The following is a 16,301-nucleotide window of genomic DNA, read 5'->3' on the forward strand; positions in this document are numbered from 1 at the left end:
ATTTTTTTAAGTCTAAGTACAATTTTAAAAAATTACGAAAACTTGAACAAGACCTCCCTACCACCCCTTCCACCTGAATTAGACATGTCCAGTAGTACATCACATGTTTTAATTCTAAATGATACCAACATTCAGGTGGAATACTTCAAGTTCTGAGTAACAGATGTAAAGTTTTCTCTGGTTCCTCTAAAGAGATGAGGAGACAGGAGGGGTGGGATGGATGAGGGGAATTCAGAAGTTGGAGGACAATTTAATTTTAACTGTAATTCTTTATTTTTTAAGTTGTCCAGAGAGCTTTTGTTTTAACATATAGCTGCTCTAATTTGAGATATGTGTGGTAGTTTCTCAAGAAAAATTGAAAAAGGGGAGGAGCCAGCCAGGTAGACATGTCAGGTAGACAAGAATTTCTGCCAGAATATTGTAATTTGGATGATTTATATAGAACTCTTATTAGATTGTCAGTAAGAACTAGACTCATGATGATTCTTCTCATGACTACACTCAACTTTTAGAGAAACATTGTTGGGGTTTTTTTTAAAGAGGAGTGCATAAAGTTAATACACCAGCTTGAAATATGAGTTGCTTTTAAGTATTTTAACTCTAGTGAATGGCTTATTGATAATATTTCTCTTTCAAAATGCTTAATAAATGGGCAGTACTATCTAATAAAGCTTTTAAATGGTTCTTAAGGGCTCTTCACTTTTCAAAAGATACCCAAACCTCTGTAGAGGTCTATAACAAAGTAATTCTAGTACAGAGAATGGCACTTAAAAATGTTAAAATATTATGACAGTTTAAAGTCAATTACATTATAAAATTATTTTACAAGAATAAAGCAATACCATTAATTAAAAAATAAATAACATTTTACATCAATATCAGAAAGCTCACTTTAACAGAACTGACTTATACATAACACTACATTAGTCAAAATTATCTAATGTATTTTATTGTTTAAAATTAAAGCTGTAAACTAGTATTGCATATTTATTATTAAGCTATGAATACTGTTCTTAAAAGATTATAGAAAGAGAATCTACGAAAAAAATTATGAGACTGTAATACAAGGAAATCAGTTGCACAGCCAGGGTAAAACATAAAATAATCTAATTCATAATTTTTATGTATTTGATTAAGACACCAAAAAAAAGATATACATTTAGATCAGACTCCTTGTTTTGCTTGCTATTGATGTGATTGCTTCAGTAAAAAGCAAAAATGCTATATCTTGCTGGATAAACAAATCTAAAAGCCTTGATCTGGAGGGTCCAAATTCTGCCCTTTCAACACTGTGATGTTATTGGACAAAAACGTTAACCAGAAGTGGAAGTGGATGTTAAAGACAAAAGAAAGAAATTTGGTACTGAAGATTCTTGTTACCACAAAAGAAATTAGAAGAATTTTTTAGTGTAGGTTTATGTTGGGCTTTGTGGAAGAACAGTGCAAATCACTGCCACAAACTACTAAAAATAATCATGCTTTTTGTGGATTGGTCTGAATGAAGACTCTATTTGCATCATTGCCATATCTTTAATGCACAGATTTTGGTTTCAATTATTTTACCTTTCAAAAATGCCTTCTAAATAACTTGAATAATAGTCACACAGCAAAAGATACAAAAGACAGACTAGAACACCACATTTACCAAGAACAACAAGATCCTCTTTCCGTAGAATCACCCAAGAAAAATGAAACAAAATCAGAAGTGCTTCCTCTTCAGCAATTAATTTCTGTTCCTCCATGCTGGCAATGAACATCTAAGGCACTGAAGACCAGACTGCAGTGCTAAATTTGCAGTGTTCCAGCTGCTCCTTGATTTGCAGTTCAGCTGAATGACAGATTAAGCAACTGTAACAGGTCTGTACTTTTCTGTTCCTTTGGAATGGCAAGTACATAGCTCTGGAAATTACATGGTATTAACCATGTTCTTTGAAACTACACACATTATTGTCACAATACTTATTTTCAACCTCATAAATTACAAACTTCATCTAATATTACATTTAGTTCAATCTCCTAGAATTTTTTGGGAGCCTGAGGTATTATAAATAATCTTATTCTCCATAGCTTTAGAGATTACTTTTATCTTTTCACTAATTCCTCTTTAAGTTAATTTTACTGGGCTATCAACACTGGACATTCAAGGTATTTCAGCAAACAGTCCCAAACTAAAAGTGCTGGATCTCTGTCAACCAGCTCTCTACCTCTCAGGGATTAGAGGATTTTATTGCCTTTGGCTAGAGAATAACTTTCATTAGGTTTGAGCTTAGCAATACTTTACAGAACTACTGAAAAGAAAGCAACTCATCAATGTCAATGGAGTGAACTCCCTAGAAAAACAACTCACTAAACAGGGGTGGGTATTTCACTCACTGTATTGGTTTGGGGTTTCTTCAGATGAATGTTAAAGGCAAATGTGGACATTTAAAAAGCTGAGAAACAATATATTTGTATTCATATTTGCAAGAGAAAGGGATCAAGAACAGAACATTCCCACTAGAACTTCTGTATTTGTATTACTGGATAGAGAACATTAAAATAATCCACTTCACTTCTAGTACCGTTAACTGCCAAGAATATCTATACTAGTCCAGAAACAGGAATTGATTTAAAAGCCCAGAACATAACTCTCGCTCCCCTAACTATTATAATAGTTGGAAATAGGAAAGGCAAGCCACAGTGAACTTAAATGTCTAGGTTGTAAATTGTGCATGTGCTAACAACATCAATTTTTATTGGCATTTCTTGTTTCTCTGCTATTACTGCTTCTAATGCCATGTAAAAAAATCACAGGGAAGCAGAAGAAACTGAGTGATTTCCACATGGAAAGCAGGCTCAATTTTACTTTTCTTTTCCAGGCAACCATCCAAGTTTATTAAAATATCTGCCTTCTAGTTGACATGATTTTCCTTCAGGTTAGTTTTCACATCTGACTGTTTATTAGCACACAGAGAATACAGCAATGTGATTCTTCAACCCAGAATCACATTCAGGACCTGAATCTTTCTGTAATCCTCATGTTTAGACCTTAGTGAAAATCTTTTTTAAGACTTTTAGCATATTCTGATTTTAATGGAGTTGGACATTTTGCATTTAAAATTGCTAGCAGTTTCCATGATTTCTCTTGTTCTAGCTACCTTGGCTGATGTCACTTTTATCCTGCCTTAGCGAGTTACTCAGCCACTTCTCAAGGTAACATTGATGTTATCATGAAGACCTTTCCAGAACTGATCAAAATTACTTGAATTTCCCCAATAATATTTCTACCACAAAGAAATATAATGCTTGAAAAGTCATTTTAGCTGTCAATTATAAATTCAAGTATTTCAGAAATGCACAGCCAAACTTACAGCTTCCATTTCTGCATTTAGTATTTTGAAGAGCAGATCTGGTAAAATGTTTCTGAACATAACAGAAATTGAACACCACTATGGAAATTGTTTAATTGCTTTAATACAGAAATACAACCAAAGAAAAACATATATTCTAGAAACAGAAAGTTACAGCTCCTGGTAGGTTGCAATTACATGAAGGTTATAATTACCAGAAACTCCTCTAAACCCTTACTGATTCTAACAATCACACTTGTAGGCCTACAAAACTATAACTGAGATCAAAACATTCCAACCTGAATGTTAGAAAACAACCAGGCAGGTTGTTACAGGAGTTTAACTATCTTTCTAGTTTTTCCACATGTAAAATGTTAGAGAACACTAAACAGGGAAGAAGAAAAAAAAAAAATCGAAGTAGCTCACAATTTATTGGAAAAATAACTCTAAAACATGAAATCAGCTTTATTTGCTGTTGGCTCAGTCTCTGTGTTCAGGAACAAAATGATAATTAAAGCACTAAGCAGCTAAAAACAGCTGTGGCCACAATATTAAATCCAATGAGGGCAGGAGCAAAAATGGAAGAAAATGGGGGAGGGAGAAATCCAACTGAGGGCAGGAGCAAAAATGGAAGAAAATGGGGGAGTGATTGTGAAAAAAAATAATTGCCACTTTTGCTTTTCAATCAGGAAGATCTGACAGAGCAGAATGAGAAATGTTTCAAAAAACCCACAACAACCTTTATTTATTTTAAGTAATAAAAAGGAAAAAAAAAGTAACAAAGAAATTTCCAAAATTGAAAGAGTATTCCAGCAACCACTACTAGTTTTTTAATACTAGTATTAACATATCAGCTCAACACAAAATCAATAAACTCTTACAATCCACTTAAAAGAGTCAATTCAATACTGCTAAATGATTTTCTACTCATTCATTGTACTACATTATTGTGGTGAGTGGAATGAAGAGAGAAGTTGTTGTCTGGAAGAAAATTCATTACATTACCATTAGCCTTTCATGTTCTACTATCCAATTTCTACCTTTGTTAACCTAACTGAAACTGGAGAGCAATGAAGCAGAGATAGTGAGGACAAGGGTAATCTGTTTAAACTATTTTTGACAGGTGGTTGATGGCAGGACCACGCTGAAACACCCTAAAGAAGCTCAGATCACCAGAACAGTGAAATGGTCATTACTTGTATTCTCCTAATGTCACAGACACCAGAGATCTTGTCAGGCTGGACAGTGTGTGAAAGAAGTAAAACAACTGCCCTGGAAATATTATTTCATGAAATCAATAATGCAATTACCAGCTTGGGTTCTGGTATTACTTGTATCAGTAAGAATTCATCTAAAGGGTGATCAGCAACATTGCTGAAGCGCTGCTGGTGAGACAAGCACTACCAGCCTGCTGGGTGTTTTTTGGTATGACAATCCTCAATGCAGGAAAAGTGAGTACCCAGATCAGTGTTTTTGGCAATAGAATTGGCTGATTCTCCCAAAACAAGTATCAGTGTAGGACAATTAACAGTAGCATATCCTTGTACAGGTAACACAATAGATCTCCCAAGAAGCCCTCAGAAGATCATGATGGACTCAGCTTTTTGCTGTCAGGAACTTTCCTGTTTATGTAATTGGGAAGAAGACTTAAAATGACAGAAAGCCAAACCAAAAGGTCATATAGTAGGAAAATTGAGCGTTTCAATGTCCAGTGGCTGAGAAAACAGTTTGTCTTGCTGATGCAAATTGAAAGCCAGAGACCTCATTAAAAAGTGGATTTTAGTAATGGTTCCTGCAGCTAAGTTGCATCATGTCCCATCTCCTGTTTTGTTATACCCTGTGCAAAGATGAAGTAAACTATTTAAATATCTACTAATTACCTTGTACTTAACTAATAAAAACCTTAAGTAAAACAGGATCAGTAAAGTAAAACTAAAAGCGATTGCAAAATGAAAAAAAGAACCAGCAGTACAAGACAGAGGTATACATCAAAAAGCAGAAATACAGCCAAAACAAATGGGAAAAAATAATTCTAACTGAAAAAAAGCATAAGAAAATACTTTAGGAATTCCTCTCAAGCTGTAAGAGGAAGAAGAGAATATCCAATCTAGGAAGAGTTATTTTCAGAGAAAATTACTGAAGAAAGCATAGAAGATGAAATTACTTTAAAAATTACTTACTATTTGTGATCTAAATGAGATACTTTTCTCTTTTCCCTCATAAACGTGACAAAAATAGTAGTGATGTAGACAAATAACTTCATACATAGAGATGACAATGTACTTAAGCAAAGCAAATCCCCAGAACAAAATGTATATAACTACTTCAGTACATCCTTAAGCTCCAGGAACTTAAGAATAAATGCCTGAATTAGAAATAAGCTTGCAGGCACACACGAAGAAGTATTAGCAAAACTTCCTACTTGTCAAAGAGATAAAAGTGGCTTGTGTCTTCTAAATACACATTTTTAATTGACCAATGAACCTGACTTCAAGACAGTTTGCCGTTTACAATTATAATAATGTGGATTAATACATGTGATGGAGTAACATCCAAAAAATCCTCTAATTTACTGTCAGTCTTCAAATCTGATAACAAAATAGAAATAAAGGACAGGAAGTCAAGGGAAGGATAATGTAATATATTACAACTTTCAAATTGTGATCCAAGTCCTACAAAGGAAATAGTTGACAAAGCTGACAAGTATCAGAAAAAATGGGTAATTTCCTCTCCCTATACTCATTCCTATATGTACTCCTTATATCTGTATTTTAAGATGGTGACAAGTCCCTCAAGACACCATTTGAAAATTACTTTTATGTGGTAGACAGAAAACTGAGGGACTTTCCAAATACATAATTATTCAAAATGGTCAGGAATAAGAACAGAGAAGACTGGATATATTTGAGCAGAACTGTTGAATGGAAGCAGAATTTAAGAAAAACATCCTGTTTTTATCTCCCAAATGAAAATGCAGAACAAAATTCTGAAGAAAACCCCCAATCTGCCTTCTGTCTGTTAACCAAGAAAGTTAATCAATTTTCACACTAGATATATAAACAAAGACTTTAAAATTTAGGATCCTTCTAGCTTTGGTTTGTCCAGTTTCTGATATATTTACTGCTTCTGAAAACATTAGTGAGCTGTGGTTAATTTATACAAATGAGAGCAAAAGGAAAAAGGAAATTATGCAAAACTACATGCTGTTAACAAGCTTGGTTCTCTTATTTTGTTCTGATAAGAAAATTTTGTCTAAACAAAGTGTGTGGAACTTCTGGATAAGATTGCAGAAAAACATAGAATTTTCATTTAGGATGCAAAAATATTTCTTAAGCTTTTATACTGCATATGAAGGACATTTTTAAAGTTAACAGAGATCAAAGTGAGATGATGTACACTAACTTTTATGTCTAGAAATGGAATACAAGCCAGAACATGTCCTTCATTCATTTTATCCTGAACTTTGGGAGGTACAAAATCCCTGAAAGGAAGATTTCATGAAATATGAGAAGTGTAATACTAAACATGCAACAGAATCTCAAGCACAGACAAACTACCTTCAGCATCTTCCTGGTAAAAGGTCTACTTGAGCTGAAACTAATAGGGCACTCAAGGACCAAAAGTATTATGATGAAAAAGTAAAGGAAAATGTACAGTTAGAAAAGAAAAAAGAAATGTCCAGTAACACTCAAGCATTACAGAAAAAAAATTCTGAGCAAACAGAGCATTATTCGTAGCTCAATAAAGTTTTAAGTTTTAAATCTAATACACAACTAATACTGGGAGAAACATTAGGCAACTAATGATGTTTCTGTAACGTTTTCACTTTAAAGATGCTAAAAAATGCAAACAAACAGATTTACAATGAGTATATTCAGGATTTTTGTTTTACTTACATATCTTTGTGATCCATCATATTCACACCTCTCAATTTTTCCCAAGCTGCCATCTGAAAAGTAAAGTTTCTCCGCCCTGTGATCAATGGTCAGTCCATTTGGTGTCAGAATATCTGTACTAATGATAACCTGTGCATTTTTGCCTGAGAGGGTAGATCTCATGATGCTTGGGAGCTGCTCATTCCAGTTAGTCCAAAACATTAAGCTGTATTAAAATCAAAATAACAAATAAAACCATAAGATACATTTTATAATTTAGTTCTCTATGAAATGAGCAACAGAAAAAAACCACATATGCTTTCACAGACAATTCTGAATGTCATCTAGGAGTAATTGTGATAATCAGTGGTGAATAAGAAAATCTAATAGCCAATATCCTATAAATTACAGCAGTTTCCTAGTTCATTAATTTGTATACAAGTACAGGTTTTTTTCCTCTTACAGATCTGTTCAATTCTGATCATGTCTGCATGCTAATAAACCATCACAGAGAGACAGAAGCTGTGGAGTGATATAAACTTAATTCTGCTAATGTGTATATTTGTAATTTCTAACAGTGAAATTAACCTGTAGCTTTTCCCATTTTAGAAATGTGATACAGACCAAAGGGATGGGATGCAGAAGGTTGATTGTGGGAAGAAAGTCACATTAATGTGCTCTACAGGAGGCTCATTCAGCTCCTTGTTGTGGTTAAAAATGGCGGACAAATGTTATGGAATTAGCTGTGGATGTAATTCACAGACTGATCAGAACCTGCCCATTCTCTTATTACAATCTCCGTCAGTATTTAGCTGGTTTATTTCTGATATCTGGGAAAACATATTTTACAATTTAATTTGTATAAACAGGACATGAAGTCACACATGGAAATAACCTTGAGTACTCATGCAAGCTTGTAAATTCAGCTACCAACTTAAAAATGGGATTTAATACAAAATTAATGGAGCGTCTCCTCGTCAAAGGGAGGACAGTTACAAGAAGCAGAAAAGGTTGGTTGCCTTTTTTCCAGAATTAACAGAGAAGATTAAAGTACCTCAAATTTTTAAGAATTTATTAACAGGAGTAGAAATATAAACTTTCCTACTATTTTACTAAGAAATACAGCCTTGCTTAGAGTGGCCAAAAGGGAACTAAGACTTCTTTGCAGGATGTTGTCCTTAAGTACTGTAAACGTTCATCTCTTGTTATATACTTTTATACTACACTGGTTTCTGAGATAAACATGTGGGCCCGTAAGTTGCACACAAGAAACTCAGATTCCTTTCTGTAAATACTTTTTTTTTTTTTTTAAATTTAAGCAATAAGAGTAACGCGTCTGATGAAATCACTAAAACAACCACTCATTAATTTGCATTTAGCTCACTTTTAAGAAAAGCAGCTTGAACTTTTCAACATTCCATGAAAACGTAATGACTATTTGAAACACGAAAACATACAAAACGTTGTACCTTAATTCTGCAATATATTTATAAAATATATTAACAATTTTTTTCCTAAACGAAGAAAGCTACTTAACCTTCGTAGGTATCAGTATTTCACAGCATTATCTGACTGTGAAGTAAAGGAGTGCCAGAAATTAAACTCTGGTAAGAAAGATGTAATACATACTTTTGGCATTCATCCAGAGCCAGCACGTGTGGATGATCATCCTCTGACATGGTTATTACGGCTTCCCGGTTGAAAGCCCCTCGACGCCTCTGGTCAACGGTGTGTCTCGTGATGGAGGATGTGGTGGAACTGGTCCAATACAGGGTGTCCCAAGCTCTGTGATAAGCAAGTCCCTCCACTGACCCAACATCTGGAAGAAGACGGTTACAGACAGAGCAAATCAAACACCTGCTAAGAAGATGCTTGTTTTTATTTTTCTTCTCAGAGCTGATCCTGCAGACTTGCAGAGTTCAGCTGTTTCAGCCCGAGTCTGTCAATTCTTTTATCATTTCTGCTGATTATTTTTTTTGTTGGAATCAAAATCTTAATTTTTTTTCGTAAATTTAAATAAAAAAAGAAAGCTAGAGAGCAAGACCACCTGTTAACAACCCTGTAATATACTGGCCCATTCTAACAATCATTAAATTAAATTTTTAGTACAGTGTCCCCAGACGATATATTAGAAATAACAAGCATTTATTCAAGACAGCAATAATTAAGTCACATCTTCAAATATTATTTAAACCAAGTCTTGGGATGTTTTCACTAGTTACTTTTATTGTTTAGCATGATCTTTCAATGTATTTTCTGACACTGATACACATTACATTAATAGGGATCAAAGTGTCCCGTTGTTATTAACTGTGTGAGCTTTTGTTAAACACCTGAAAAGTGCTGAAGAAATACCAACTCTGAAGGTCTCAACATCAATATATTATTTTAATAAGCCACAATACCACACTCTTTCATTCAACATAAAAAACTGTGAGCTAGAAAGAAAAGAAAACATTAATAAGAAACTAGACCATACATTTAATGTCCAGAAAAGATAAACTCTATCTGGTCCCAATATACAAAAATGACAGACTGTGAGGAATAGGAGCAATTATTTCCTACCATTATCTTATAATTACTACAGAAATGTATGCTGATAACTTCACTTATTATCTTGTTAGAAACAAATATTTTTAGACCAGAAGGTTCACGCAGCTTATTAATGAGCTACAGAAGACAAAAATCTAGAAGTATAATTAGGATTACATTATGCTGGTTATTACAATTTATTCAGCTTGCTGAAAGATGTAATATTTACTGTGTAATTCATACAGACAGAACAGAAAGTCCCAAAATAAGTTTATCACACTGAAACAGCAAACACTAAATCAAAACTTTGAGGCAAATAACTCAAAACCATGAGGCAAATAATTAGGTATCAGGTTTCTGTATTTCTCTTTCTATAGCACCTGGAGATGACCTGACTACATTTGTGACATAGCTGGGGAGAAGTTTCAGTGACCTGTCTTAAAAGAAGACATTCTTGAGGAGGTGAATACGTGTAAAAATAGGTTATCTACTTATGAAATAGAATTCAGGAAAACAAAGATATCTTCAGCTCACTTACAAGTAATTCAAAATTAGACAGAGTTTACCTGGCATTGAAAGCAACTTGAAAATTACAAAAACCTCTCTAGAAGAGGTTATACAAAATGACCCTTTTGATATTAATTCTGATTTTCAAAAAGATGAGTGGGTTACACACATTCTTTATCTGCCTTAGAAATTTTATTTTTAATTTAAGCATTAAAACATATTGAAATATAGTGAAGGTTTTAGAAATCAAGAACTGAAAAATATTCAGTTCTCTTCAAATACATGACAGAGATGGCAAACACCTACTGAAGTATTCTACGCCAACTGGTACAGGTCTGCATGCATGGTCATTATTAACTGTGGTTTAGGCAGGTTCTAGAGGGGTTTGTTCCTGCTATGAATTGAACCCAGTTGTTTGATTCTTCAGTCTTCCACCCCTGAGCACCCACACCACGTGCATTTATTTTTCCCAGGGCAATCTTCCTGAATGAACAACTAATTCCTTCTGAGATGTAACTCATGCACTCTGCCAGCAAAAATTTGTTACTTTTTCTGAAAAAACAAACACAAAAAAAAAAAAACCCAAGAGCCCAAAACCCAAACCCAAGTCTCTTTGGGGAGTGTAAACAAGACCACATCAGGTTTTGGGTCCTTTTGCCTACAGAGACCTCCCAACCCCGAAATCTCCACACCTCAAACACAGCTTAGAACTTGCCCAAACCAAGTTTGTAACATACAAAAAATACCTTTGACATCATAGCATCAAAATATCAGCCTTAGGAGCCAAAAAACCAACACAGACACACAATTGTTGGTAGCCTGAGTCAGAAGAAATCCTGAAAGTAATGACAATTTCTCAGAGCCAGAGAACACACACAGGATTCAAAGGACACTTGGACTTGCCCAAATTATCCCAGAGCCACAGGCCAAGCACTGCACATATGAACCACTCTGCTCCCGGATCTGGGAACATGGATCACTCCCAGGGCAGAGGTCTGTACCACCTATGGGTTCTGATAAACTTCTTGGCCACTTCCTGCAAATCTCCACTAACTCTGAAATTAAAAGAAGCTTAGTAAGTCTGATAACTGTTAAAATAAAGGGTCAGGAATACAATTTTAACTTAATCTACTAATTTCCATTAAAATTATATGCTGAACCCCATTTGCAACTACATAAAATTCTCTAAACTAACCCAATGCTCTTAGATATCAACTCACTATCTATTAGATTTCCCTGTGTGGAATCACAAGTTGGTCTCAATGGTCCCCTGGGTCCCTTCCAACTTTCTGCAATTCGTATTAAAAAATGACAAAGGTATTGACATTTTCTGACCAGTTCTTTACTTTATCTGTAATGAACAAAACATGAGAGCATTTAATGTCTTCATTGTAAGATGTCTATCAAAAAAAAAAAAAAAAAAGAAATTCCATCATGTAACCTCTTGAATTTCTAACAACTTTCAGTTGTGTTTCTTGTCTGAATCTGTCAAGAAATTTGAGAGCAAACTGGTTACATAACATGCTTCAGTAGAGTTTTAGGCTGACAAAAGATAATGATGTTGCTCCTGCCACAGCTAGATGTGATGAATACAACTAGATGATGAAGTGCTCTTCAATACCAGATGTGCTGGTTTACTTTAATTTCTATACTAAAGAGAAGAGTCAATTTTTCCACAGGTACTACTAGAAAGTACAGCTTCACATTCTGACACGGCCGGACACATCATTCTGTAATTACATGTTAAGGTCGGTAAATCATGACAGAAGAATGTTCATTCCATGTTACTATTTATAAAATGGTAATAACTAATTTTTAGAAAACAGATACATGGAAGGTTATGGCATATTTAGCAAACATTTAGCATGCAGATGAAAAATGTTTAGAAAATAACTAAAGTATGCAGTTTACAAAAAAACTTTGCCATATATACATATGTTCTCAGTGGAGCAGAACTAAAACAAAACAATCTATAAAACACTTTATTTCAAAGAGAACAACTTATTAAAAGAAAATAAAGAAGCTAATATTCAAAGACTCGAGAAATCTACATCTTACAGGAATGCCAATGATTAATACTTGACTGAAAAGGAAAAAAACACTCAACACTTTAAAATAGCCTGACAACAGAATCAGGCTGTGAAAAACTGTCTCTAATCAAATATCCAGTATCCAATTAAGGATTAAAAAGCCTTTAATCAGAGGGTGGTGAGGCACTGGCCCAGAGAATCTGTGGCTGCCCCATCCCTGGAAGTGTCCAAGGCCGGTTTGAGGGGGTTGGAGCAACCTGGGATAGTGGAAGGTTGTCCCTGCCCATGGCAGGGGGTTGGAACTGGATGAATCTTTGAAGTCCCTTCCAACCCAAACCAGTCTGTGTTTCTATGCAATAAAATTCAGAAACTTCCTGATGTATATATAACGAAGAGAGGGTTGCTTTATTAGATGATCACGTCTTCAAGTAAATTAAATCTGAAACTATCAAAAGGTTCAGGAGACAAACCGTGGTTCATAAATACCCTCAACAGAAAAATTCAGACTAAAAAAAAAAAAAAACGTTCCTCATAAAAATAATCAGGGGAATTAAATTGCTTTGATGTAAGACAAGAAAAACACATTAAATTGAAAACTATGCTGCAAACACATACTAAGTGCATTTGCTCAGCTCCACCAAAAGATTAATTCTGAAGGATTTACACCAAGCACATCTTTATTTGCCATTAAACTTTTAGTATTATCATGTTCTGTGTACTTATGGAAGTGAGAACTCCACCAATACAGAAGAGAAGCATTTAATACTTTTAGAAATCTATAAATAAGGTAGCTTTCAAGTCAATGACATAAGACTTGGAGAGTAGGTGCTAAAACAATACAAGATTTAAATCAATTCTTACAATGGATAATACAACTTTGTTCCTGTTAACATGTAATGTGAGCTGGATGAAGTGTCATCAGTACACTGGTCAGGCAAATCTCAGTATAGTTATGTTATCACTGATAATACAATTTTTTGTTAGTTTATATGTTTCTAGGTTAAAATAATTTTTTTAAAGAGGTTATTGATGAATCTCCAAATTCCTGTAAATCTTTTTAACAATGACAAACTAAGGACCAACTGAGGACAGAAGGGATCCTACAAATGCAACTTACAGAACAGTAGAGAAGATGCCAAAGCACATGCATTTCGGTATTATATCTATACAAACCAGCAATGATATTATTTTATATTTACTTATATAAGTACTTCATTAAAGCATATTCTAGAACACTTTTTAAAATATATTTTTATATAAATTATATATATATATTTATATTTAAGATATATATATATTAAAATATATTTATGTTAGAAGTATGGCCTTATCCTCTCTGGTGCTACAATTGAAGGACTTAGTCCCAAAACCTATAACAGGATGAAAATTAGCAATTTGTTTACTCTCAGCTTCATATTTTTGTAGCATCATATAATATTCTGAATTGGTAAAGCATAAAGGAACTGGAAATGAAAAGAAACACATTTGTTTTACTGACATATTGAATTAAAACACTGATGGCATTAGATGCCTACAGCACTGATTAGATTTATTCTAGCCATGAAGCAACAGTTTATGATTTTCACATGAATTGCATACTTAAATGAAAGGAACATTAATACAATACGATATTAATATACAAATACTCACATTATTCACCTGCCACTGACATTCTGAATTAAATCAGTAATGGGGTGTGTAACTGATTAAATATCTACACAAGAGAATGCAACAGCTTATGATTTACAAAGGCAATGGTAGAGTGATCACATCATTACGTTGCCAAACACTATCTATCACTTTTACTGAACTTAACGAAGACAGATTGCGTCCCACAGATGAGATGCAGCCTATAAATATTGTCATGCTGATCTTCATCTGACTTTCTCAGGGAACAGACAAGCAACAAATCAATAACTGAAGAACTCAGAATAAGCTCCCTTATTATTGCAACCAGGAAATAAAAATACTAAAGGACATGAAGTTTAAATTAACCAATAGTTGTTGCCACTGGTTTTTGGTAATATATATATTAGTTCTCAATTTCCTAGATTTTTATCTCTTATCCTATACTTTTAAAATTATCTAGGAAGTTTACAGTAAAAACCTTTCCAGTTGTACCACTTCAATTACCTTTTCCTTTTAATTTCATATTTTTACCTGCTCCTTTTCTTTAGCAATGCTGTAAAGCAAGAACAACTCTCAACATCATATTTTTTTTTAATACTCAAAAGCCACCTAAGTAATGAAATTGATCATGAGCAGCACTTTGATATCAGAACTTTGGAGAAGGCTTTCATGATCAGTACTGAAAAACCTGCTTGATCTTATTCATTCTGTGACTTGGCTTTGGTAATTTACCTTTCAGGATTCAGCCTGGCGATTGTTACACCAGACTGGTCACAGGAGGGGACCCTGCTTTCTGTCACTCTTTTGTGTAAGATTATGGGGATGGGTTACAGGTGGTCACTGTTTTGATCTGGGGTGAAAGAAATGTCTCAGAAGCACTAAAGCACCTGAAGAGAAGGGTTTAGATTCACATTTCTCACTGGCTGCACAACTAGAACGTTAAATAATTCTCTGCCTTCTACATTGCTCTTCAAGTATCAGAAAGCAAGAAGCCTTTTGCTAAACAAAAATTCTATGACATTAATAAGTTTATAATAAACTGTAATACCCAATTGTGTCCTTGCTCTATTTACCCTAAGAAAATAGTTTTCTCTCAAAGCAGATATAAAGTTTGCTGAAATTATCCATAATCAGCCAACAACCTCTATTAATTTTTCTGCATCTTCAAAATATAAACCCATGCTATAATCTATTCCACATTAAAGATTATTAAATGATAAGATAGTATAAACAAAAGGCTTTGGGTTCTTCAAAGCAACAACTACCCTAGGTTCAAGGCACTACAAACATCTCCATGGATGTAACCTTATTATTCCTTCTAACTTACTGAGGCAATACAAGTTAACAAGTGTTATATATCATAACTTCAATATAGTTAAGTATCCATGTAACTATAGAGTCTTTAAAAGCAGGAGGACTTCCAGAATGGAGACCTAACCTATGGAGATGGAAATGTTTTATTAGATTATTTAAAATCTCAACCATTGTCATGGAAGAAATGTTTTGCTAATTACAAGAGCCCATATTATCTTTTCGTGCATTACATGTGGACTCTAAAAAGAAACAACCTACTATTCACCCTTAGCACCTTTAAATCAATACTATTAGACTAACAAGCCTTCTAATAAATATATATAACACACATTTTATTCTTAAATGTTGAAGTAAAACCAAACACTAGAGAGATATTGAGGTGTTAATGGTAGAATAGCCTAATAACCTAATAATAGTTGCTGGATCACATTACTCTTAGAATAAAACAATGAATTCAGATATGTTCTTCTGTGTAGCTTTTCCTGAAAATTCACCAAACAGTTTTATACATTTAAGGCACTAAATCAGAGTTGCTAAGGTAAAAATTTAGTAATATTTGCATCAATAAAAAAATCTAAGGGCAATTTTTTTACAGTTGAATTCAGCCACAAATAGTATTTATTCCTCATGAATAATCTCAAGTCAATAGGCAAAAAACACCTTTCTCAATACTGAGGTTGGGAATGCTCACACACACCATACTAAAAGATCAGTGTAAGTCAGCTCCTGTCATAAATACATTTAGAGTTCACAACCAGGGACACCTAACAACACATGAAATGGCAGGACTACATCACTCTAAAATAACAATGCTTGGATATAAAATCAGGTTACTTTATTCACCTATAGCAACAACTCATAGATTTTACCCACTAATCATTGTCTAGTGGAAGGTGTCCCTGCCACAGGCTTGGAAGGATGGTGATTTTAAGGTCCCTTCCAACCCAAATATTCTGTGATTCTCTAATATGCAGCCACAATACAGAACCAAAAAGATAGTGTTAACTAGACAACTTGTTTTCCACATGGAATAATAAATTTTTACTATTTAAGTATCTAGACTTAACAACAGCCTCTCACTTTCC

At 34.0% G+C, this 16,301-nt stretch overlaps 1 protein-coding gene across 10 annotated transcripts in view; it reads right to left on the minus strand.

Annotated features, from left to right (window-relative positions):
- LRP1B (LDL receptor related protein 1B) overlaps positions 1–16,301 on the minus strand; it is a 672,101-nt gene that overhangs the window by 132,811 nt on the left and 522,989 nt on the right. For all 10 annotated transcript variants that reach the window (XR_004358017.1, XM_032693191.1, XM_032693192.1 and 7 more), the window contains 2 exons: positions 8,834–9,023; positions 7,226–7,430 (listed from right to left, as the gene is read on the minus strand). Coding sequence is in view for 9 of the 10 variants with exons in the window: in XM_032693191.1 (XP_032549082.1) it covers positions 7,226–7,430; positions 8,834–9,023 (395 nt within the window). In the remaining variant the exon portion in view is untranslated. The remainder of the gene's footprint in view (positions 1–7,225; positions 7,431–8,833; positions 9,024–16,301) is intronic.

Source organism: Chiroxiphia lanceolata, chromosome 7 (assembly GCF_009829145.1).
Source record: "Chiroxiphia lanceolata isolate bChiLan1 chromosome 7, bChiLan1.pri, whole genome shotgun sequence".
In the NCBI taxonomy this organism is placed as follows: domain Eukaryota; kingdom Metazoa; phylum Chordata; class Aves; order Passeriformes; family Pipridae; genus Chiroxiphia; species Chiroxiphia lanceolata.